Source organism: Artibeus jamaicensis, unplaced genomic scaffold (genome assembly GCF_021234435.1).
Source record: "Artibeus jamaicensis isolate MK-2021 breed Jamaican fruit bat unplaced genomic scaffold, CSHL_Jam_final contig_1998, whole genome shotgun sequence".
NCBI classification, from domain to species: domain Eukaryota; kingdom Metazoa; phylum Chordata; class Mammalia; order Chiroptera; family Phyllostomidae; genus Artibeus; species Artibeus jamaicensis.
Window position 1 is genome coordinate 1,574,405 of NW_026521407.1, and position 24,905 is coordinate 1,599,309.

Genomic DNA, 24,905 nt, shown 5'->3' on the forward strand with positions numbered 1-24,905 from the left:
TCAGGACTTTAAGAAAGGAATGAACATGTATTTAACCAAGTTCCAGCAGAAGAATGCCGCCACAGGTAATCTGTAATGGTTTGAGGTAGAAATGGAAGGGCTGGCACGGTATGGAGAGGGGGGCGTTTTCATTTTCTTCTGTTTAATTTTCTTTGTGATGGATGGGAAACAAAGTTGACTTATTTGATGCCATTTGTTAAATCGGGGCCCATTATCCTTTTTGTCATCCTGCTGTCGTCTGCTTTCCATGGCTCCGTGTTTCTCCACCTGAAGATCTGACAGTTCTGTTTATCACACCAGAGCTGGTTCTTTTCGGTGATTCATTGGTTTTATGGCCCTAAATTAATTATTACAGCATTAAAATTGCTGCAAATTAACTGTTTTTAAAAGTGAACTGTGGAACTTCAGTTTCAATAAAGTCAAGTCTTAAAATTTTTAGCATATGGTGTGCTATAGTTTATTCAAAAGGATGAATAAAGGCTTAAGAGTTGATTGGATATGAAAAAGAGCCAGAGTCATTGTTTTAAGTTCTTTTAGTGAACAGAAATAGTTTAAAAAAAAACAAGATTTATGTAATGTCATTAGTTTCTAGTAGAATGACAGAAGTTCATAGTCCTGGCCATAGGCTGTTCCTGTTTGTGACCTGTGATTTAAAAATACAGTGTCTCCTAAGGACATGATATAACCTTGACACCCCTCCCCCCATAAATTTCCAATTTAGTTTATGAACTAGACATTCTGTCCCTTAAACAAGGGCTACAGAAAAATGTGCTCTTGCACGTTCTGTGCGTCCTTGGCATTCCTGTGCAGGTGTACCTCGTTTCTGCACCTCACAGACACTGTGTTTTTACACACTAAGGTTTACGTCGGCACTGCGCCGGGCAGGTCTGTCAGCGCCGTTTTACAAATAGGCTCAGGGGATGGCTAATGTTTTTAGCAATAAAGTATTTTTTTAACTAAGATATGTACATTTTTAGACATAATGCTATTTCACACTTTATAGTGTATCATAAACATTTAATATGCTTAAACAATAAACAATACATTTGTGGCTCCACTTTACTGAGATACTTGCTTTATTGTGGTGGTCTGGAACAGAACCTGCAATATCTCCAAGGTGTGTCTGTATATAGTATATGAGGAAATAACCTTGTGCTTCTTTTCGAAAATGTTTTATTGATTATGGCCTCGTGCTTGTTAAACTGTTATGGACATACCACATGGGATCTATTAAAATGTTTCTAATTCAGTGGGTCTAGGATGAGCCCCGAAGCTCCCAGGTGAAGCCACTGCTGCTAGTTCGTAGGCCACATTTGAAAGCAGGGCCTACCGTGTAACTATTTTTGGTTTGTTTTCTGGTTTATGAAAGGTAATTGGCAGTTCAGATACACTTGAGTTATCATCCTTCATTTTTATACAATGTTCTCTTTCTATTCTCACTGTGTTTACCTGAATTCATGCCTTCATGATCTCCTCACTGAACTCTGCAGTTGCCTCTTAACTCACTACTTGCCTCCCCCACTCGCTTCAATTTCATCTCTCATTCTGAGGCCAGCAAGGATTTTGTTTTCTTAAGTGAATATCTGAATGCATCACCCTACTGATTAAAATACTTGGGATGCCACATTTCCTTCATGATAAAGTCAGTACCTCTTTGTAGGCCGTACAGGTCTTTAACAGGCCGGCCCTGCCTACTTTCATAGGCTCATTGCCCATTACTCCCATGCATGTATCCTCTGTCTTCAGCTTTTTGTATCTATGTTAATGGGTATAATGACTTCATGTCTGTGAATGATTGTTTAGCAGTGATCTTGAATATGTTTCCATTTGTTGGGTTCTGTTTGCTCTTGTTCAAACCCACCTGTTTGTCTTTTGTTTATCGTAATTTTTAATTTTTAATAAATTGGAACAATTAATCACATCTTAGACTATAAGACCAGTTTTTGTAAAAAGTTAACTTACTGGGGAGGCAAGGAGGACATTTGCCCACTGATTGTTTCCTGAATGTGAAAGAACCAAAGAGTTGGTCAGCAACAGTGTCAAGAGTTACATAAAATTTGTTTGTTTGTTTTTTAGGAAAATAAAAATGTAAATATTTATATTTTCATTGTTTATGTTTATCTCCTAGAGGATCTCTGGGAAAGTTTAGAAAGTGCTAGTGGTAAACCTATAGCAGCAGTGATGAGTACCTGGACCAAACAAATGGGATTTCCCCTCATTTATGTGGAAGCAGAACAGGTAAACTTATAAAAAGTCCCTCGATTTGTCTGATGTTGTATTAAATGAAATTCAGTCAGTGGTATCAGATTCGCAATTCTGGGTGACATTTAAACCAGCCCTGTGCTATCAAAATGCAGCCAAACTCACAGGGGACATTGCAGTGTAAGTTAACCTTCCAGAGCCACGCCTTACACCTAAGCACGGTTGTATTTTATATCGAAGTACACACATTGGAGGACCTCTCAGCGACTGCAGCAGACATTCGAAAAGGCAGTTCAGGGAGTGCAGTCAGTCCCATTTGGTGGAAGAAGAATATCAGTACGTTTAGTGACTGACCACTATGACCATTCTGTTTCTTTCCAGTCTTCTTTCTCCATTTTGGACTAGTCTTTCATAAGAGATACCTGATCATACTTGACACTGACATTCTATATGGACAAGTAGTTTTCATTTTATCTTACTGTTTTAATAATAACATACAAAGATGATTGTTCCTTTCACCTCTGGAGATTTTATTCCTTCAAAAACTATGGACACCTCAAAACTATTAAACTATCTAATAATTACACAAAAAAGCTATTAGGCCTTTTTTTTCCCAAGCAGAACACAGAGAACAGAGGCCTCTTAATATTGTACTTCCTCCCAATATTTTTGAGATTCAGTTAACTTTATATCAAACTATGTCCAAGGCTTTATTTACTCTGTTGTTTTTTGTTTTTACTACAAGCATAGCCAAATTTATTCTCCTTTTTCATTATAATAAAAACCCTGTCTATAACTCTTAATTCATTTAAACATAGGAGAGATCTGTAACAAAATATTTTGATTATTTTTTAAAGATTTTATTTATTTACTTTTAGAGAGAGGGGAAGGGAGGAAGAGAGGGACAGAAACATCAATGCGTGGTTGCCTCTAGCGCATCCCCTACTGGGAACTTGGTTTGCAACCCAGGCATGTGCCTTGACTGGGAATCCAACCTGCAACACTGCTTCACAGGACGGCGCTCAATCCAGAGCCACACCAGCCGGGGCTATTTTGATTTTTTTTTAAGATTTTAATTATTTATTTTCAGATAGAGGGGAAGGGTGGGAGAAAGAGAGGGAGAGGAACATCAATGTGTGGTTGTCTCTCATGTGTCCCCTACCAGGGACCTGGCCTGCAACCCAGGCATGTGCCCTGACTAAGAATCGAACTGGCAACCCTTTGGTTTGCTGGCCAGTGCTCAGTGCACTGAGCCACCCAATCAATGATGTATTATTTAATTTCATTAGTTGCTTCTCTATGGCATCCAAGTGGCTGTTGCTTTCTCATTCAAATTTTTTAGTTTTTCAATTCTGTCTTTAGTAGTCAGTTTAGCCATAAAGGTCATTGCCCCAATTTAACTTTGATTTAGGTGGTATTAAATTAGTTATATCCTGTGTTATTTAAAATGTTCTCAGGTGTAAGCCCTGGCTGGTGCAGCTCAGTAGATTGAGTGCCAGCCTGCCAACCGAAGGGTCGCTGGTTCAATTCCCAGTTAGGGCATGTGCCTGTGTTGCCAGCCAGGTCCCCATAGTGGGGTGCGTGAGAGGCAACCACACATGGATGTTTCTCTTCCTCTCTTTCTCCCTACCTTCCCCTCTCTCTAAATATACATAAGTAGAACCTTTAAAAATAAGAGATAAATGTTCTGGGGTGTAAATGAAATAAATGACTGCACTTTGTTGACGTACTTTAAGAAATACGTACTTGTCTTTGTTGCTCCTGGCTTTTCCTTTTTTTGCAGTCTGTTTTTTCCTCCCACTTTTTTGCTTCACTGCAAAGCTCCTCCTTGGAAAACAAGGTGTGTGCTTCCTTCATGTTTATAAATCATTCTAAAAATTTGAATTCTGAATATTGAGTCCACATGCTAATCTAAAATAACTTGCTGTCATATTATTTTGTGATGTATCCCCTTGAAAACTTGAATCCTTAGAGCTCTTATCTGGCTACATATACTTTCTCAGGGCTCATATTACATAGAACTTTCTCTTTTATTTAGACTGTGGTTATTTTGAAGCCTAAATAAGAAACAGTGAATTTTCACTATTCTCTAGCATCATCATCTTTATCACCATTGCATTTTATATACTCATGAGATGTTTGATTACACTGGTTTTACCTTCTCCTTTGTCACAGAAATGTTGCTCTCTCCAAAAATGAAAAAAAAAACTTATCCTACAATACCCTTTGTTTTGCATCTTAGGAAGAAGAGGACAGGTTACTCAAGTTGTCCCAGAGGAAGTTCTGTGCCAGCGGACCATACGCTGGTAAGCAAATGGCAGCGGACCATACGCTGTGGCAGCTAATCAATGTGTTTGGATGGCACACAGTAGTGTTGCAACTCATAGGAAATAATTATCCATTTTTACAACTAAATAAAAACAAGGAAGTGGTATGAGAATAAAAATGGTATCCAGAAAAATCAAGAAAGGAGATTCATGAAGTATTTGTAATGTTGTTGTCGTATTCTCAGATTTTTGAAATTCTGAGTCCCTGTGTCTAAAGGATAGGAACGCCCAAGAAGTGATGTCTACAGCCTTAATCCCTAAAAGGAGACTTGATACACATTTGTGTGGGTGGCTAATTATTTTTTTAAATTCTTGGGCATAGTGAGTAAGTAAACAAATGAAGCCCAGTGATTATTTAGGTGTATTATTATGTGCTAAGCACTATAATTGACCCTTATTTTATATTCTCAGCAACCCTATTAGGTAGATAAGATTATTTCCACTTTACAAATGAGGGAGCTGAGGCATAGGTAGATTAGTTACATTACTCAAAGTCACCTTGAGTTAATTCTCTAACAAACTGAAGTATAGGAATTCGAACAAAATAGTAGGATTCCTCTGCTTTTCTTTTTTCAATATTTCTACATATCATTAGACTCTTTTACCTAGAAAATTAAAGATTAATTGAAAAACCAAAAAATAAAGTGTTGCTCTGGCTGGTGTGGCTCTGTTGATTGAGCACTGGCCTGTGAACTAAAGGGTCACCAATCCGATTCCCAGTCAGGGCACATGCTTGGGTTGCAGGCCAGGTCCACAGTTGGGGGACTGCGAGAGGCAACCAATCAGTGTTTCTCTCCCTCTCTTTCTCCCTCCCTTCCCCTCTTTGTAAAAATAAACAAATCTTTAAATAAATAAATAAAACAGCAGGTCTCAACAGGGGGACCTGTATATTAGGATCACCAACGCATTTTCATGTTTCACCCACCAAAATGTGATGTGCCCTACTAATAAGAGGTACAGCCTTCTACTCTTAAAACCTTCCTTAGCATTGAGAATTACTCTTTTAATAAATATGCCTGATAAGTTAGGTGACAGGTATGTTATCCAAATAAATCCCTAAATATCACAGTTGCCATTTTCTGCCTTATACCTCCAATCTGCATTGTAGGACTGACAGGTTTTGCAGGTTTTTCTAATACTCTGTGGCCAATATAGGCAGTGTTAAAACCTGAAATATTCAAGTGTGAAGAGGAAATTTTAATTTGTGGCTTAGCTTGGTAGCATTAAGCTATATAACTTATTAAAATACTTCCTTTAGCCCTGGCTGGTGTGGCTCAGTGGATTAGGCACCAGCCTGCAAACCAAAGGGTCACCAGTCAGGGCATGTGCCTGGGTTTCAGGCCAGGTCCCCAGTTGGGGGCACTTGAGAGGTAGCCCCACACTGATGTTTCTCTCTCTCTCTTTTTGCCTCCTTTCCCCTCTCTAAAACTAAATAAATAAAGTCTTTAAAAATATATATTTCCTTTAATGTACTACTAGGTAGTGACTCTCTTATTTAGCATCTTAATGCAAAGTCAGTTTTGTTGTCTGATACCTAAGAGAGTGTCCTTTACCTTTTGCCTTTAGATGTGACTTGTTCATGATGAGACCCAACAGTGTGTATCCATCTCTCAGAAAAATGAAAACCAACCTCTAGTGTTGCAGTAGTGTCTGCACTTATTAAGACTGCATCTTAGTATTTGTTTTAAGTGCTATGTGAGGGCTTTCACCCACTCACAGTTTGTTTAAAACATTAAAGTCACTACTGTCTGTACTGCTCTGTAAAGGGAAAATGACAATTAAATGAAAGCCACTGTGCTTGTTATCCTGTAAGTAAGTAAACTGTTGGTTTTATTGGACTGTTGTGATTTTGTTCTTCTCTCTTCCTTTTCACCAGTATTATTCAGGTCAACTGAAAGAGGTTTTAGACCATTAAAAATGAGCAGTTGCCCTGGCCAGTGTAGTCCAGTTGGTTGGAGCATTGTCTCATAAACTGAAGGGTTGTGGGCTCAGTTTCCATCAGGGCACCTGCCTAGGTTTTGGCTTCCATCCCCAGTTGGGGCACGTACGAGAGGCAGCTGACTGATAGTTGTCCCTCACATTGGTGTCTCTCTCTCCCCTGTCCCTCTCTGTCTCCCTCTCCTATTTTGTTTCCCTCCTTCTCTCAGCATGTGCTTGGATGAGAAAAAAATTTTAATGTTTTTTTGTTAAAAACAAAATGAGCTGTTGGCTTAATAGTTAGACTCAAGCACATGCATAGAATACCAGTTCTGTCTCAACCTTACTTTATAATTTTTACAGTGAGAAATTATTTTTCAAGTTTTCTATTTATTCTTCTCTTGTTTAAGGAGAAGACTGTCCCCAGTGGATGGTCCCTATCACAATCTCCACTAGTGAAGATCCCAACCATGCCAAACTGAAAATTCTAATGGACAAGCCAGAGATGAATGTGGTGTTGAAGAATGTCAAACCAGACCAGTGGGTGAAGGTGAGTCCGGAAATGGCATGGCCATTTTTATCTTACCTACATTGATTTATTTCTCTCACTTCTTTTATGCATTTTATGGCTAGTTCTAAATTCTGCTTCAGTTTAGATTAGGATGTGGCAAAGAAAAACATTTCTGAACTTTTTTGTGTGAAATTTGGGGCCAGTTTTCCAACAGTATTGTCCAACAGTATTCCTACATATTTGCCTTTCTGTCAGGTAAGAGAGTGGTAGATGAGCAGGTACAAAGGGGTAGGATTAAAGAGAAGCAGTCGACTACGTGTAAAGTCACATCAACCAGAACACTTGTAGGCTCGCAGTTTCAAACCGTCCTGTCATTGTAATGACATGTTAACTTCAAATGATGTGTTATCATCGTATGTGTACGACTGTAATCAAGTGAGAGCAGACGTATAATAACCAGTTTGTGTCACTGAAATGTGAAATTCCTTTAGCTGGTGTTGTAAAACAATTTTACAAAAACAGCAGTTGGTAAATATTATTTTTCAGTATGCTGTACTCTGTACTTTTCATAATGAAAGTATCTACTACAGACTTTTTTCCCTGTTAATACCTTCTTAATAGGAATTACACATTGGCTGGACTTCTGTGCTTTTCTGTAAAGAGCCATTTCTCCTTCTGTTTTAAATTTTTCTTAAAGATTTTATTTATTTTCAGAAACGGGGAGGGAAGGAGAAAGAGAGGGAAAGAAGCACCAGTATGCGAGAGAAACACCAGCTGGGACCCGTCCGTCACCCAGGCATGTGCCCCAACCGGAAATCGAACCGATGATCCTTGGGTTCACGGGCCAGCACTCCATCCACTGAACCACACCAGCCAGGGCTTGTTTTAATTTTTTAAATACACTCAGTGGAATACTGTAGTTCCACTTGAAATTATAATCTGAAAGATTAAAGAGCAATATGAACATTTTCGGAGGAAAAGTGATATATACTATGATCGTATTTAGGTAAATAAAGGCATTATGCCTACAGTAAAAAAATAAAGGTAACCAGGCCCTGGCCGGTGTAGCTCAGTGGTTTGAGCACGGGCCTGCAAACCATCAACCACAGTTCGATTCCCAGTCAGGACACATGCCTGGGTTGTAGGCCAGTTCCTAGCAGGGGACACATGAGAGGCAACCATACATTGATATTTCTCTCCCCTGCTCCTTCCCTTCCCCTCTAAAGATAAATAAATAAAATCTTTATTTAAAAAATAAAGGTAATCAGTAAAATAAGTTATTTTAGAATTGTGGGATGATGTTTACTATTTATATGTAAATAGTAAAATATTTGTATTTTATACTATTATTTACCATTACAATATTTTGTATGTAAATACTGTCACAAATGTATTTACACACAAATTTTTGATTGTTGGCATACAAGTTTTTGATTGTTGGCAATCAAAGAGAATGAGTCAGTAAGAATGAATGAATCAGTCAAAGAGAATGATTCCTTTCAAAAATCGTACGAACTGTCTCGTAAGTCCATGTAATTCTTTTTGAGGCTCTGGGCTCAATAGATCAATGTTTGTAAAGGCTTAGTCTTCCTCAGAGATTGTCTGAGTGTTTTTACATGTAGTAAATGTTTTCTGTAAAACAGTCTGCTGAGGTTAGAAGTAGAAACTTGCCCATATTACTTCTTCTGTCCTCGTAATGTTCTTCCTACCGTCCCTCACTCAGGCCCCTGCCATGTCAAGTTTCTGTTTTCTTTTGCCTCTGTATTCATTTGTGATAACTGATTTCTGTCTTCATGTGTTGTTTCATTTTAACCCCTGTCTCTTGGTATATGTGATCTTTGTTTTCATCCAGATAGACTAAAGCCAAAGCTCCTTTCACACCTTCAAAAGATTGACTAAAAAAGTACATGCAGTTGTTTTAATAATGCATATCGGATATCTTTTCAGTTAAACCTGGGAACGGTTGGGTTTTATCGGACCCAGTATAGCTCGGCCATGCTGGAGAGCTTATTACCAGGCATTCGTGACCTTTCTCTGCCCCCTGTGGATCGACTTGGATTACAGAATGACCTCTTCTCCTTGGTGAGCCTATCTCAAGTAGTATGATGGATTTTGTTGATTAAGGGATTTGTTTTTCTTGGAGTGTCCAAGCAAAACACAATTAGAAGAATATACTTGTAGTTCTCCCTCTGAAGACTGAATGCCTTTGGGATTAGAGCAAATGACTAATTATTAATTAATGACAAGATTGAACCTACATAATTTACCAGAAACATACCCCATTTCACTATTCCTAAGCCAGCTTTTTACAACTGTACTTAAACTACCCTTTGTATCACAGAAATTCTTTTCAATAGAAATCCGTATGAGCCTTGAATCAACTTCCCTACTGATGTGATTTTAAAAAATACTTAATTGATTCAGAGTGATTTATATTTTTCTAAAGTAGTGGTTGTATTCTGCTGAGAAAGTCTAGAATTTTTTAACATTCCATTACTACTCAAGTATACTAGCTCATTGGCTCTAGAACTCTATTTATATTTGGTTTTGTTCCAGAGGAGATTTAAAGCAGCAGTTGGTAGTATTATTTTTATGACACCAACGTAGGTTAGATAATTTCTAGATGTCTTTGACTGTGATAAAATTGTCAGATCCTCCTAGTGTTCCTTTAAATTGGACTTGAAGTTTTCCCTCCCCTCTGTAGTAACTGGTCTTGGGTTCCTCCTTTGTATAAACACAGATTAGCATTGATGCACAAAACCTCACATCTGCTGATCTCATTGCTGAAAGAAACCTGTCCCAGGAGAGTGGTGTGTTTGTGCAGTTGGCTGCTGTAACAGAAGTTCTTTTTCCTAACTCTCTTAGCTAATTCTGAAAAGACTCTGAATTGGTAGTGCCTTCCCAGTACGTGTTCTGTTAGTGAAGGACGGGCTCAAGTTGACACAGTTTGCAGACCCAGTTTTGAAAGAGCCTCTGTCAAAAACCAAAGCCCCAAATAATTTTGAAACTTTTTCTAAAAGTGTGAAAATTTTCAAAAGAAAAACAAAGCCAAGGCCCCTGAAACTGAATAGAAATAGAAAGTTAACTATTATCTTTAATTTTTAAAATTCTTTCCAACTTTGTAGAATTTTAGCATATTTTTAAGTGGCTCTTTTATAAATAGCAAAAAAAGTAAATAAGAAATGCTGTCATACAGGGTTTTTATTCTATAAAAGTCTAATGTTCTGAGCTTACGTAGACTCATTTCCTTTAGACCAAAGAGATGACTAAGTAGCAGTAGATAATGACAAGAATGCATGCTTGTGTCTTTTTATTTTGTTTTTGTTTGAAGACTAGATTAATTTATATTTTTTCCTATCCCAGGCTCGAGCTGGAATCATTAGCACTGTAGAGGTTCTAAAAGTCATGGAGGCTTTTGTGAATGAGCCCAATTATACTGTATGGAGCGACCTGAGCTGTAACCTGGGGATTCTCTCAACTCTCTTGTCCCACACAGACTTCTATGAGGAAATCCAGGAGTTTGTGAAAGATATCTTTTCACCCATAGGGGAGAGACTCGGCTGGGACCCCAAACCCGGAGAAGGTAATGGATGTACTGAATGGGCAAAGCGTTGACCAGAAATTGGTCCTTTTTTACTCACCTGTGGTTAACAATAGCAGTGGCATCATCTTTGTATCTTCTAGATGTTACTATGTATTCAGCTAGCTAGAATTTAAGACTTAGGTCTTTTATGCCTACTTGTGAATTTACATGGGTCACCAACATAAAAACAGTGCTGGTTATGTTGTGTGTATTCATTGCCAAATACAATTTGTGCATAAACAAATGGTGGACATAAAAGTCCTTTATGAGTTCCAACGGCCCATTTATAGTCAAGAGAAGCTACAGGGAATTTGGATTATTTTATTTATTATTGCTATAAATACTTCATATACTACTTATAAAGGTGTTGAGAGACACAGGGGCCAATTTTCTCAATTAGGAAGTTATTTAGCCTCCTACATGTGTTCTCTCCTCTGTGAGAGAAGGTTGAGAATGGTGACTTCAGGGCTATCAATACAATTATTTTCTACCATCTTCTAATAACTAAAAGTAGTATTTCCTCTTGACCAGTCTTGGGAGGCAAACACTATTTGGACTTCTTTTACCCTAGACTAATATTGTCTCTTCTAGAATTTTATATAAATGGAAGCATATTTATTCTGTTCTTTTAAAAATACTTTAAAAAAATTTATTTTTAAAGAGGGGGAAGGGAAAGGAAAAAGAGAGAGAGAAACATCAATGTGTGGTTGCCTCTCGCACACACACCCCGACCAGGGACCTGGCCCATGACCCCGGCATGTGCCCTGAGTAGAAATCAAACCAGCAACCCTTTGATTTGCAGGCCAGCACTAAGTCCACTGAGCCACACCAGCCAGGGCATATTTTTTCTGTTCTTATATCTGGCTTCTGTCACCCCGTATGATCCAGGTTGTTCATTTCTTTTTATTGCCTTGTAGTATTTCATTGTATGAATATACCACAACTTTTTTTTAGTGCAAAATGATAAAATTTTTATTTCTTCACAGTTAAATGTAAGCAACTGCCTTGACATTTTAGAACATTAAAAAATATGGAATGCTTCACAAATTTGCATGTTATCTTTACGCAGGGCCCATGCGAATCATCTCTGAATTGTTACAGTTTTAGTGTATGTGCTGCCAAAGTGAGCACAGATATACCACAGCTTATTTGGCCACTGCACTATTGCATATCCATCGGATTTGTGTGTTAGTGTAATGTTTTTGGAGATATAACAGATATACCATAAAATGCACCCTTTAAAAATTCCATTCAATGTTTTTTAGTAAGTTCAGAAGGTTGCACAACTTTTACCACCATCTGATTCCAGAACAATTTCTTTACCATCATAAGAAACTCCATATATGGGTTTGGCTAGGGTGAGGGTGGAGTGGCGGGGGGTAAATGCTGACAGCTGTAATTGAACAATAAAATAATTTAAAAGAAAAAAAAGAAACTTTATACCACTTGGCAGTCACTCCCCATTCTCTGGTAACCCCAGTCCCAGGCAACCCACTAATGTGTTTTGTAGCTTGTGTATTTTTTTTAAAGATTTTATTTATTTACTTTAAAGAGAGGGGAAGGGAGGGAGAAAGAAGGAGAGAACCATTGATGTGCAAGAGAAGCACATTGATAAGTTGCCCCTCACACCTGGCCCTCTGCCCAGGCATGTGCCCTGACCTAGAATCGAACTGGCAACCTTTTGCTTTGCAGGATGATGTCCAACCCACTGAGCCACATCAGTCAGGGCTTATCTCATGGGTTTGCATATTCCAGGCATTCCACATAAATGGAATCATACCCTTTGTGGCCACTTGTGTCTGGCTTCTTTTATCTGGCATATTTTCAAGGTTCATTCATGCTTCATATATCACTTCGTTATTTTTTATAGCTGAAATAATATCCCATTGTATGGGTAAACAGTGCCACATTTTGTTTGTCTATTAATCATTTGATAGGTGTTGGATTATTTCTACTTTTTGACTATTATGAATGTTGCTATGGTCATTTGTATACAAGTTTTTATGTGGACATATACTTTCATTTCTCTTGGGTATATACTGAAGAGTGGGATTGCTGGGTCCTATGGTAACTCTGTGTTTAACCCTTCTAGGACTTGCCAGATTGTTTTTCACAGTAGCCACACCATTTTACATTCCCACCAGCAGTGTGTGAGGGTTCTGATTTCTGCACATCCTTGTCAACACTTGTTATTGTCTGTCCTTTTCCTTATGCTAGCTAGCCATCCTGTTGGGTGTGAAGTGATGCCTCATTGTGGTTTTGATTTGTATTTCCCTGCTGACCAGTGATATTGAATATCTTTTATGTGCTTATTGGCTATTTGCATATCTTTGGAGTAAAAGATCTGTCAGATTTTGATTTTAATGATCTAAGATTTCAGTTTATTATATAATTTATTAATTCTGTATGTGGACTTTCTCTGAATCTTGCATTAAAATTGCATGATCTAAGCCTGTTCTTTCATAAATAATCCTTAATTATGGATTCATTACCTAGACGGTGTAATTACCTAAATGGAGTGAACATTTAATTTTAAATTCAGATAGTCAGAATTTATGGATATAGACAAAGTCAGCAATTTATTTCCTTGTCTAGTCTGTTTAGCACTTCATTTTACTCTTAATATTTGATAAATTTAAATCAGGTGTTCTTTTAAGTACTAAGGTAATTGATTCTGTTTATTTTAGATTGCAGACGTGGTATAACACAATTCTAAGATATCTAGGTGGCAATTTGTAAAAATATGGCATATTTTCAAGGTTCATTCATGCTTCATATATCACTTCATTATTTTTTATAGCTGAAATAATATCCCATTGTATGGGTAAACAGTGCCACATTTTGTTTGTCTATTAATCATTTGTAAAAATAGACTTTTTAAGTAGTTCTGTGTATCTCTCTTACTTCTCAATCAGGTCATCTAGATGCACTCCTGAGGGGCTTGGTCCTGGGCAAACTGGGAAAAGCAGGACATAAGGCAACGTTAGAAGAAGCCCGCCGTCGGTTTAAGGACCATGTGGAAGGGAAACAGATTCTCTCCGCTGATCTGAGGAGTCCTGTAGGTTTTCATAATGAATTACCTTGATTTTTAGGTGACTGCGTTGTTCTGTATAGTGTAGAATGTATTTAACAGTAACTAAAAGTGACTTACGTACTGACCCAAAAATCGTGTTAGACCCTGTTTTAATGTATTCCATGTAGGTGGTTTGTAGACAGCTTCTCACTTGTCCACATCACGGTGCTAAAAGGGAATTATCAGTGCACATTCCCTTGAGAAAGCTGGCATGCTCTGTCACTTAAACACGCCATCTGCCTTTCTGGTTCATGTGGGCTCTTAGCTCCTTGCCGCAGTTTGTATGTAGCATCTCCATGTAGCTATTTACAATTTTTTAAACTTGCTTTCTGTCTTTTCTTAACACTAGAATATTTGAAACCAGATACATTTAATCAGGTTCCTTCTTTCTTGTTCCTGTATTGTTACAGGTCTATCTGACGGTCCTGAAGCACGGTGACAGTGCTACCTTAGACGTTATGATGAAGGTATGTAAAGTTGGAAAGGGCCTGCATTTTCTGCTTTTCAGCTTGGATTAACACAGTATGAGCTTTCTGAGGTTAAAAAAGTCCTGGCAAAAGAAATATATGCAGGTATGCATATTTCAGACACCAAATATTAAAAAACTATGGGAGAAATATACATGGTCTGTCCAGAAAAAGCCTGTCCATTGTTAGTATAATGAGAATAGTTTGCGTGACATCCATGTAACCTGGCAGCCAAGGAGAATGGACTGGAATGCGCATGTGTGGACAGTGATGGCTTCACTGTACTAATCAGTGGGGCAGTAGATGTTGTTGAGTATGTGTACTATGTGGCCATCGCATTCAAAAGGACTGAGCAAGACATTTTGGATGTTTTGCATTAAGCTTGAACATTCGTCTGCGGAAGCTATTCAAATGATTCAGAAAGCTTTTGGGGACAATGCAATGAGTACAGTGCAAATAAAAATGGCACAGACACTTCAAAGATGGTCAAGAATCTGTTGAAAGTAATCCACGTTCTGGAAGGCCTACAACAAACAGCACCTGAGAATGTTGAATGTGTGTGGGCTGCAATCAAAAAGGTCATTGACTGACAGTGTGAGAACTAGAAGCTGATCTGGAGATTCTAAAACCTACTGTGTCCAAGATTTTGACACAGGATCTTGACATGAAATGTGTCATGGCAAAATTCGATCTGCAGCTTCTGCTACCATAGCAAAATGAACATCATGCTGCTGTTGCTAATAACTTGATTCAAACCCCTACCAATAAATTATATTCCTTAAGAGGGATAACCGGAAGTGAATCATGGGTCCACGACTATGATCTGGAAACAAAGAGCCAGTCATCCCAGTGGAAGTTGTCTGGTTCTCCTCCCCCGAAGAAGGCACAGCAAAGTCACAGCAACATCAAGACCATGGTAATGCGTTGTTCGATTGAGAAGGTGTTGTCCATCACCAGTACGTCCCTGTGGGCCAAACAATTAATAAGGAGTACTACCTCAGTGTTATTCTGGGTTAAGAGATGGCAATACAGTAAAAATGGCCACAGCTGTGAGCACCTGGTGATTGACAGCTTCATCACAACGGCACTCCTGCTCATGCATCACATCTCATGTAGCATTTTTTTATGAAACATCAAATCACCCAGTTGACTGAGCCCTGCTACAGCCCAGATTTAGCATTCTGTGACTTATGGCTTTTCCAAAAACTAAAATCACCTTTGAAAGGGAAGAACATCTCAGACTATCAGTGAGATTGAGGAAAATACGATGGGCAGCTGATGGCGATTCCAACGGGATTTTGCAGAGTATTTTGAACAGTGGAAGAGATGCTGGGAGAACTATAAGCTCCCAAGGTGCCTGTGTGGAGGGGGACTGAGGCATCATTGTCCTATGTACAATGTTTCTTGTATCTTTTTTTAAAAGATTTTTAATTTATTTATCTTTAGAGGGGAAGGGAAGGAGAGAGGGAGAGAAATATCAATGTATGGTTGCCTCTCATGCGTCGCCTGCTGGGAACTGGCCTGCAACCCAGGCATGTGCCCTGACTGGGAACCAAACCATGATTCTCTGGTTCACAGGCCCACACTCAGTCCACTGAGCTACACCAGCCAGGGCTGTTTCTTGTTTCTTGTATCTTCTTCATTGTCTCTACTTTTCATAGGATGTGGATGGATACTTTCTGGACAGACCTCATATAATGCCTGTTCATGTATACCTCCAGTATAATATAAAAGATAATCCAATTTTTTTGCTTCTTATTTCTACTTATAAGTTTATATATCTTCAGTCTTTTTTTTTTTTTCTAGAGAATGGGGAAGAGAGGGAGAAAGTGAAGGAGAAAAGCATTGTGTGAGAGATACATTGATTGGTTGCCTCTTGAACATCCCCAACTGGGGACCTGCCTGGCAATCCAGGCATGTACCCTGACTGGGAATTGAACAGATGACCTTTAGTTTGCAGGTTGGCATTTAATCCACTGAGCCACACCAGCCAGGGCTGTATCTGCAGTCTTAACACTGAAATGTTCATTAATTTTGATTACTCAAGTCATGTTCTTAAAATTTTCCTCTTCAGAGTAAACTTACTTGGGGTTCTGCCCATTTTAAACAAAGGTTTGTTTCTGTGCTTAGAAAAGGGATAGATGATCAGGTATCTCAAGGGCTTGAACTATGCCAGTGCCTCTTATGAATGGACAAGAAATTAATTCACCTAATTGCATAGCCTCTGTAGTTTTCCCAGGGTGGCTGGCATATAATTAAACTCTGGCTTAAAAAATATATAGGCTAAACTTTCCATGTATTTATAATGGCACTGACCTGTTTGAAAGTCCTAATACTGTGGAACAGCAATGTCTTTAGTCCCTGTCTGTGTAGTTATCAGTCTAAGGAATAATGTGACTATATTGGTTGTATTAGAAGTGAAGGGGCCCTGGCTGGTGTAGCTCAGTGGATTGAGCACGGGCCTGCGAACCAGACAATTGTGGTTCAATTCCCAGTCAGGGCACATACCGGGGTTGCAGGCCAGTTCCCTGCAGGCCAGTTCCCAGCAGGGGACGCACAAAAGGCAACCATACATTGATGTTTCTCTCCCTCTCTCCTTCCCTTCCCCTCTAAAGATAAATAAATAAAATTTAAAAAAAAAAAGAAGTGAAGGGAGCTGAGTCTACTTATTACCATCGAATAAAATGTGCAAAATGTGCCTAAGTACTCAAATCATCGATCAGATCTATAAAGCCCATTATTGAAAGATTCCCCACTCAGGGGTACAGGATATGTGTGGGATATGCTTTTATACTTCATAATATAATATAATAAATACTATATAATTAATATATATATATATATAATTAATATAATATAATATAAATTTTTGGATCCCAAGTGGATCAGAATTGCAAATCTAATTTCTGATATTTTAGTTTTAAGCAAATCCTATTTAAAAGATTAGAAAGTTCTGAAAAATATAAACTTTATTTAATACACTATCTCAAAATATACTCCTTTAGCCCTTTTGTGAAGGGTTTCCTTCCTAACAATGTATGAGTACACTTTAGGTTTACTTTTCAAGTAAATGACAGTAAGGTCCCTTCTCATTCTAAATATTCTGTGAACCTGTATGTTCACTATAAAGCATGTATTTCTTCCCACACTAAATGCGATATTTTGTGGGTTTTGACTATTTCATAAAGAGTATGAGACAAAGTAGGTTCTGAAATTTTCATGACAGATACCTCGACATTTTCATGTCATGGCATTCTTTTAAGAATTTATACTCGTATGTATGTGTATTTGACGAGAATTTGCATCTGGGTAACACAAGGGAGCTCACAATAATTCAGTTGTACTATGGAAAGAGCTCTCATGAAAACAAAATCAGAGTTCATACAAACAATTGATGAGAGATGAGGAGGATTGTTTTTGTTCATAATTTAGGAGAAATGAGGCAGGATAAAAAAATAACTTTAATTCAAAGTACATTTGAAATGGGTGTTATGGTGCCATCTAGTGGACTAGTGTAACAGGTTCTCTTTGGAGGAAAAAAAATGCTTCCTGAAAGCATTTTCATACCTAGAATACTAGACCTCAAAAGGACTCTAGAAATCATCTGTCTACCCCACTCATTTTACAGATGAGGAAACTGAGACCAGGAAAGGTTAAGGACTTAGTCAAGATCACACAGCTAGTTAGATAGAACCCAGGTGTCCAGACTCCTACCGACTTTACCACACTGCTGCTCAGAAGAGTCCAGAGGAAAGGAGGAGGCAGCTAGTTGCTGTGATGGGGTCTCCAGACCCTGGTCAGTGCTAAACCTTCTGAGGGCGGAAACGATTGGGGGAGGCTGTAAATTGTCTTGGAGAGGCATCTTGTACACATTTATGGTTCCAATTTTTAAAAATATGTAATGTCTTTCTGATATGAAAAAAGATATTGTGTATTAACTATGAATGACTTAAAGACTAGGAAACTAGAAGGAAGAAAATAAAACTTACCTCTAATTTTAAAATATCAGGTCACAAAAATAGCACTTATAATGTGATCTATTTTTGATTTGATACATACATACAATAGCAACTTGAGTTTTTTTCTTTTTGCTTCTCTGTTTTCTTCTTCATTCAGCATGTGCTGCTAACTGCAGTTTTTTTTTTATATTTTATTTATTTATCTTTAGAGGGGAAGGGAAGGAGAGAGGGAGAAAAATATCAATGTATGGTTGCCTCTCATGCATCCCCTGCTGGGAACTGGCCTGCAACCCAGGCATGTGCCCTGACTGGGAATCGAACAGTGAGCGTCTGGTTCACAGGCCCACACTCAGTCCACTGAGCTACACCAGCCAGGGCGGCTAACTGCAGTTTTAGCATGTAATGAAAGCTCTCACCCATGTGGCTCAGTTGTTTGGGCATCACCCTGCAAAGCGAAAGGTTCTGGTTCAATTCCCAGTTAGGGCACATGCCTGGGTTGCAGGTCTGGTCCCTGGTCGACACATGTACAGGAGGCAACCAATCAGTGTTTCTCCCCTTTTCTTACTCCCTCCCTTGCCCTCTCTCTAAAAATAAATAAAATATTTAAAACAATAAAAACTGTAATGATGCATGATGTCACTGATCAGAAACCATTATTAATTAATGTTAACATTTTGGTGTGTTTTCAGAGATTTCTCCCCTTAACATTAAATTTTTAAAAATTTAGAATCATTTTGCTTTGTCTCTCTCCTTTTTCCAGTTACTGTATCAAGAACACATTTATGTCATCAAACATTCTTAAAATGTTATTTTCAATAATTCATTTTATGTGTTTTCACTATTGTAAAATATACTGATGACCATGAGTGGATTAGTAATAAGTTTATTCATATAATACAGAACATTAGTCAGACACCAGTGATGTAAAGAATTTGACCATGAAGATCTCGATACAAGCTGTACTTGATGTAGACTGAGGACAAGCCATTCATATAGAAAGCACTTAAATGTAGTGACTTACTAAAATGACATATGAGGGACTTAGTGTCCAAACATCTTGAAAAGTATTCTTATGTTTGTTTCATACCCTGCAGTCTTAGTCAATGAGAATGTGGAGTGAAAGTTTCATCGCATTGGGGACGAAGCTCATATAAGCATGTGCATACCCTCCGGGGGAGAGTTAACCCTCTGTCTTTGTTTTTTCACCATAGCTTCATAAACAAGCAGATATGCAGGAAGAGAAAAACAGAATTGAAAGAGTCCTTGGGGCCACTCCTTCACCTGAATTGATTCAAAAAGTCCTCACGTTTGCACTTTCAGTAAGTTACAGTGTAAACTGCTTTCAGAGGGAATTGCTACCCACTGATCCATGGCCAGTGTCTTTGAGCATCTCCCTGATTTGCCTTAACCATAGAGTAAGGCTTCCCCTCGGTCTAGGACAGTGATTTTCAGCCTCGTTCATCTCGCGGCACACGTAAACTAGTTACTAAACTACTGTGGGACACCAAAAATAAATTTTTTGCCAATCTGGGAAGAAAAAGGTATAATTTTGATTCATTCACACGAATGGCAATTATTGTGTTGACTGTTGTCATTTTTTTTATTTGACAGAATAAGTCTAAGGGAAAAGAAGCCAGTACGCCTGACTAAATAGTCAGATATTTCATGTTTTAAAAATTCTTGTAGCACATCAGTTGAAAACTGGTGGTCTAGGAAAACTGGAACGAGCTTTCGTTACTGACCTCTGTCTTCCTCTAGTGATGAGAGTCAGAATAGCTGCAAGAGGAAAGAAGCTGGAAAGCTGACTTATCCCTGTGCCTGCTTTCTGCCTCTTCCCTTTCTTACCCTGTAGAAGAAGCCCAAGCAAGTGTCTGTTGAACAGCCTGTCTGTAGCTATCTCAATGCCTTATTCTCATTTTGGCCGACCTTTGGTTTAAATGTCCCCTTTGTGGGAAGCTTCTGGTGCCAGTTATTCCTAAAACAGGGCACCCCAACAACATTTGCCCTTTGTGGCACCAGAAGATGTTTTGGATGCAGAGACTTTTAGTTCTCTTTCTATTTTTAGGAAGAGGTACGTCCACAGGACACTGTATCAGTAATTGGTGGAGTGGCTGGAGGCAGCAAGCATGGAAGGAAGGCTGCTTGGAAATTCATAAAGGACAACTGGGAAGAACTTTATAATCGATACCAGGGAGGTTTCTTAATATCCAGACTAATAAAGGTATGTGAAGATTTTTATTTTGAGTAGCTTGCTTATCATGGATGTTATTGAGAGACATTCATGCTTCACTAGACCCATAGATTATGGTCATTGCTCTTTCAGAGTTTCCTTAGTGGCCTAATTAAAGTACTTCTTCATCACCCATCCTGCACCCTCTAGAACAAACTGAAGTTAGGAGAGAATAGAATAATTCGTTTTTAGGGTAAATGAAGTTTGCTTCAAGCCTCTTTCAGTTGCACTTACTGTTTAAACCATTGTTTTTTCAGCTATCAGTTGAGGGATTTGCAGTTGATAAAATGGCTGGAGAGGTTAAGGTAAGGAAAGTACTGTTAACGTTTCACTTTTCAATCTAGTAAACAAAACCACTAACCAACCTATAATCATAGCATGTTGGGGTAATGTACTTTAGTGTGTCCCTCTCTCTCTCTTTTTTTTTCCCCTTGGCTTAGAGAAAGACAGCTTAGGTTGATTCTTTAATGCCTGAAGAATTTAGAGTTGAAATCATCTCTGAGAGAGTTGAAATATGGTTCAAAGAATGTGGAAACTTGGAATCAGTTGACCTGGGTGTAAAGCTGTGCTCTGCATTGGCTATTTTTCTTAAAGTGTTTTAACCCCTATGAGTTTATCTCTTATCTGAAAAATGGGGTGATAAGATTGTTATTTAGATTAAGTAGTGTAGTGGGGCTGGAACAGAGCAGGTCCTTGGTATTAGTTCTTTTTCCCTTTCTAATAACCTATGTGACTATGTAGGAATTCTCCCTCTTAACCTTTAAAAGGTTAATAATCAGTGTAGTGATAAAGTTCAGCATGTGGGGGAGAAATCTACAATCAAAGTTAGGAAAATCTTAACTTTAAGCCTCCCCTTGCATTTAATTGTGAAGTATTTATATAAAGTGTCATTTTCACCTTCACCTTTCCTAAGACAAGGTGGTTATCAGGTGCGGATTTGGAAATTCCATACCTGGTTCACTGTCTGAGCCGGAATAAGATTTTAAGATTTCAGATCTTAAGAAAACAGTGAAAGACTTGATCTTTGCCTTATTCAGTGTTGTGCACTGTTATGGAACAGCTTATTTGTAAAGACAAGTGCTCCAAAGGGGAGACGCATATGATGGGTTTGGAGGAGAGGGCAGTGGCCAAGCTGAGGCTGGTAAGACAGGTAAATAGAAGCCAGACCATGGAGGACTTCGTAGGTCGTATGAAACTTTTCCAGAGAATGAAAAGGCCTTGAAGACTTATAAACAGAGGAGTGACTTGATCTGATTTGTATTATAAACATTTTGGCCAGGCTGCAGTGTGGAGAATAGTTTGAAAGGGGGAAAAGGTGTGGGGAAGCTGACCCTCCAAGCAAGAATGATACAGTAGCTTGGAAGAGGTGAAATAATGAACGAGATTTAGGGGCCTGATTTTGTTAATCTTTAATTCAACAAGTATTTACTGAGTGGCTTCTCTGTGTTGTAAACGTGTCTGGCAGCTGGGGGGAAAGTCAAGGATAATTCCCAGGTTTCTCTTGTGTAAATGGCGGTGGTGTTACAGAAGTAACTTGGGCCCTAAAAAGCCAATCATGATAAGGAGCCTCAGAGCAGGAGCCTTTATCACCTATGTAAATAAGGTTATGAATTTTTATTTCATTTTATTTTTTTTAATTTTATTTACTTATTTTTAGAGAGAGGGGAAGGGAAGGAGAAAGAGTGAAAGAGAAATGTCAATGTGCAGTTGCCTCTCATGTGTCCCCTACTGGGGACCCGGCCTGCAACCCAGGCATGTGCCCTGACTGGGAATCGAACCAGTGACCCTTTGCTTCACAGGCCCGTGCTCAATCCACTGAGCTACACCAGCCAGGGCAGGTTATGGATTTTTAAAAGGTCCAGACTTAATGTGATGAATTAGTCATTCTCTCTTTTAGTAACTGCTAGTTCAAAGGAAAGACCCCATCCTTTTGCTGGCTGGTATTTAAGAGTTGGCTTTGTTTTCTATGAAACCAGGTAGATGTCATTAGAAAATGAATTCAATCTTGAATCAGTAATAAATTATAATAAAATCAGAGGCAGTTACATGAAAAATGTGAGTCAGTGGAGTATGAAATTACTAGGGTGTAGTGGCAGTGTAAGCTCCTTGGTTTCTTCATCCCTTACAAACCTTTATTTGAAGCAGCCAAAACATGTTGAGTCCTAAGTTCTCTGGGCCAAGTATTACACTGATGGTTTATATGGGTTGACTCTTCAATCTTCCGGACTAAATATTTCCTCATAGGTGAGAAAACAGACAGAGAAAACAGTTAATTTAAAGTCATAGGCTAGTATGTGTTCGAGCCTAGATTCAAGCCCCAAGCCTTATTCCAAAGCCTAGATTAACCACTGGTCGATGAGACTAAAAGAAGGTTGTAAGTTTTGTCTCTCCTGTTAACTTTCGATTAGGTTTTAAGCATATAATACTTAGGGGAGAATTCCTATAGGCAGGTCAAGGACCTGCGGCTTTTCTTTTCATCTGGGAGTCGCAGTACTAAATTGTCAGAGGTGTTTTTTCATGACCTGTGATACTAACCTCTTACTGTCGTCGCTAGTAATGATCCTACAGTCTGAATTGTTTTATACCAGGCTTTCTTCGAGAGTCACCCAGCTCCTTCAGCTGAGCGTACCATCCAGCAGTGTTGTGAAAATGTCCTGCTAAATGCTGCTTGGCTAAAGCGAGATGCTGAGAGCATCCACCAGTACCTCCTTCAGCGAAAGGCCTCGCCACCCACAGCGTGAGCCCTGAGCATGGCGTGCTGCGGTTCTGCTGCTTCACTGCAGGGATAAGGTGGAGCTACCGAACAGCTGATTCATATACCAAGAATTTGGAGTCTTCTTTCAAACCAGTGGGGGTTGGACAATGAATGTAGTTAACTGGTTCCTGCTCACACTCCAGAATTAAAATCTATTGAAAAAGGAAAGTCAGCAATTCAGCAAAAAAAAAAAAAAAAAAAAAGAACATAATAATAAAAAATAAAAATGTAAATATGATAGTAATAAAAATAGAGCATAATGAAACTGTGAAACTTCCTGAAGCCTTGTCAGTGGTTAAAAGTATTTAACACTCTCCTGTTAATGACAGATGTTCTGTTTTTATAACCTATGGAAAGGAAACTAGAGGCTTCTGGGTGAAGAGGATTTTTGTGAAGTGGGTTCTGCAAGCAGCCTACAAGCCCAGGGTAGCGTCCTTTGCAGGGAATGGTTAAACATGAAAGGCTGATAGCTGGTATAACATAGGCAGAATTTGTGCATAATTCCAAGTGGGTTTTTTTTTTTTTTTTTTTTTTGGCATGGGGACTGATCAGGAAGACATTTTCCTGCATAACTCAATCCAGACCAAGGATTGTAGTTTTCCTCTTTGCCTTCCCTTCTGTGTGACCCCTTGGCCAAAAAAAAAAAAAAGAAAAGAAAAGAAAACCAAAAAGAAAAAAAAAATGACCTATCCTGGTCCAGGTTTTTTCCTCCCCTTAGTTCCACCCCCAGCACCCATCCCCGGTGTCCTTCTTAGATAAGAAATAATAAGGAAACATCTTTTATAGCCACATTAAATAAGAGAAACTGATATACGTTTTTTCTTTCCTTTTAAATGACTTTTAAAAACCCTGAAAGGCATATAAGTGAGACAATAGAAATAAAAAGGTTTTCAGCCAGAACTTTCTGAAGGAGGTTATTCTGCTGAAAATGGTCTTAGTTGTCTTAGGCCAACTGTGAAACCTCTTTATGACAGTATCTACACTGGCTTCTTCTGGTTCATTTGGGGCATGTAAGAAGTCAGTGGCCACCGCTACAGGGCCTACATATATTAGTGGTGACTGGTGAAAGGCAGCGACAAAGACTCTAGCCAGTGGTGTGCCACTCTTTGCTTCAACAGTGTATCCTACTAACAAGCCTCACCTACCTAACCCAGTGAGTTCTAACTCTAAATCTCATTCCTTTCTCTGTCCCTGTGCTTTTTCCTTTCTTTTCTTTTTTCCCTTTTCCTTTTATTTTTCTTTTAAAAATATTTTTGTGTTATTAACAGGAATTCATATTTGGTGTGGCTTAACTATTTCAGAAGGTCATCAGATTGTGAGACTGCTTCCTTGAAACATTTTTGTGCTATTGTTTTAAAAAATAATAATTAAAAAAAACAGTTGGCTTTAATAAAAATGTCAATGTGAAATCGATGTCCTCATTCTTTTATCTCTTTGATAAGAAACTGAAAACTTTGCTATCATTCAGTAGGATTATAAGTTTTACTACCATAGAATATTTGGGTCAACGAAAATCCAGTTCCAAAATTCCTAATGAATAGAACCTAAGTAGAAAAACCCTAATGTTCCTTCTAAATTCGTTCTCAGAAGTCTTAGAGCTGCTTAGAGCAGGCATTCAGGAGTCGAGACCACCGAGGCTTCCTCCTGCTCAGTGCTGAGCTCAGGGCTTTCCTGTTCAGGGGTGTCCCTGTGCATGCAGCTCAGGACGGCTGTGAATGCGGCCCAACACAAAATCGTAAATTTACTTAAAGCATTATGAGATTTTTTTTGTGATTATGTGCCTCAGCATATTTAATGTGTGGCCTAAGACAACTCTTCCAGTGTGGCCCAGAGACGTCAAAAGGTTGGACACCCCTGCTAGGCTGTCTAGGCATATGTTTA

At 38.6% G+C, this 24,905-nt stretch overlaps 1 protein-coding gene and 1 non-coding gene across 2 annotated transcripts in view; one reads left to right on the plus strand and one right to left on the minus strand.

The window, feature by feature from the left end:
• Positions 1–24,419, plus strand: part of NPEPPS (aminopeptidase puromycin sensitive) — a 65,478-nt gene extending 41,059 nt beyond the window's left edge. Inside the window, exons 12-23 of the mRNA XM_037149896.2 lie at positions 5–65; positions 2,129–2,238; positions 4,445–4,508; positions 6,857–6,996; positions 8,905–9,039; positions 10,321–10,540; positions 13,456–13,598; positions 14,024–14,080; positions 19,251–19,358; positions 20,105–20,260; positions 20,527–20,574; positions 22,858–24,419. Coding sequence (XP_037005791.1) covers positions 5–65; positions 2,129–2,238; positions 4,445–4,508; positions 6,857–6,996; positions 8,905–9,039; positions 10,321–10,540; positions 13,456–13,598; positions 14,024–14,080; positions 19,251–19,358; positions 20,105–20,260; positions 20,527–20,574; positions 22,858–23,010 — 1,395 coding nt within the window. The 3' untranslated portion in view covers positions 23,011–24,419. The remainder of the gene's footprint in view (positions 1–4; positions 66–2,128; positions 2,239–4,444; positions 4,509–6,856; positions 6,997–8,904; positions 9,040–10,320; positions 10,541–13,455; positions 13,599–14,023; positions 14,081–19,250; positions 19,359–20,104; positions 20,261–20,526; positions 20,575–22,857) is intronic.
• LOC119052671 (U6 spliceosomal RNA) lies at positions 11,565–11,671 on the minus strand. The gene has a single exon (XR_005083172.1). It is a non-coding gene; the product is annotated as a U6 spliceosomal RNA (small nuclear RNA).
• Positions 24,420–24,905: the final 486 nt, after the last annotated feature.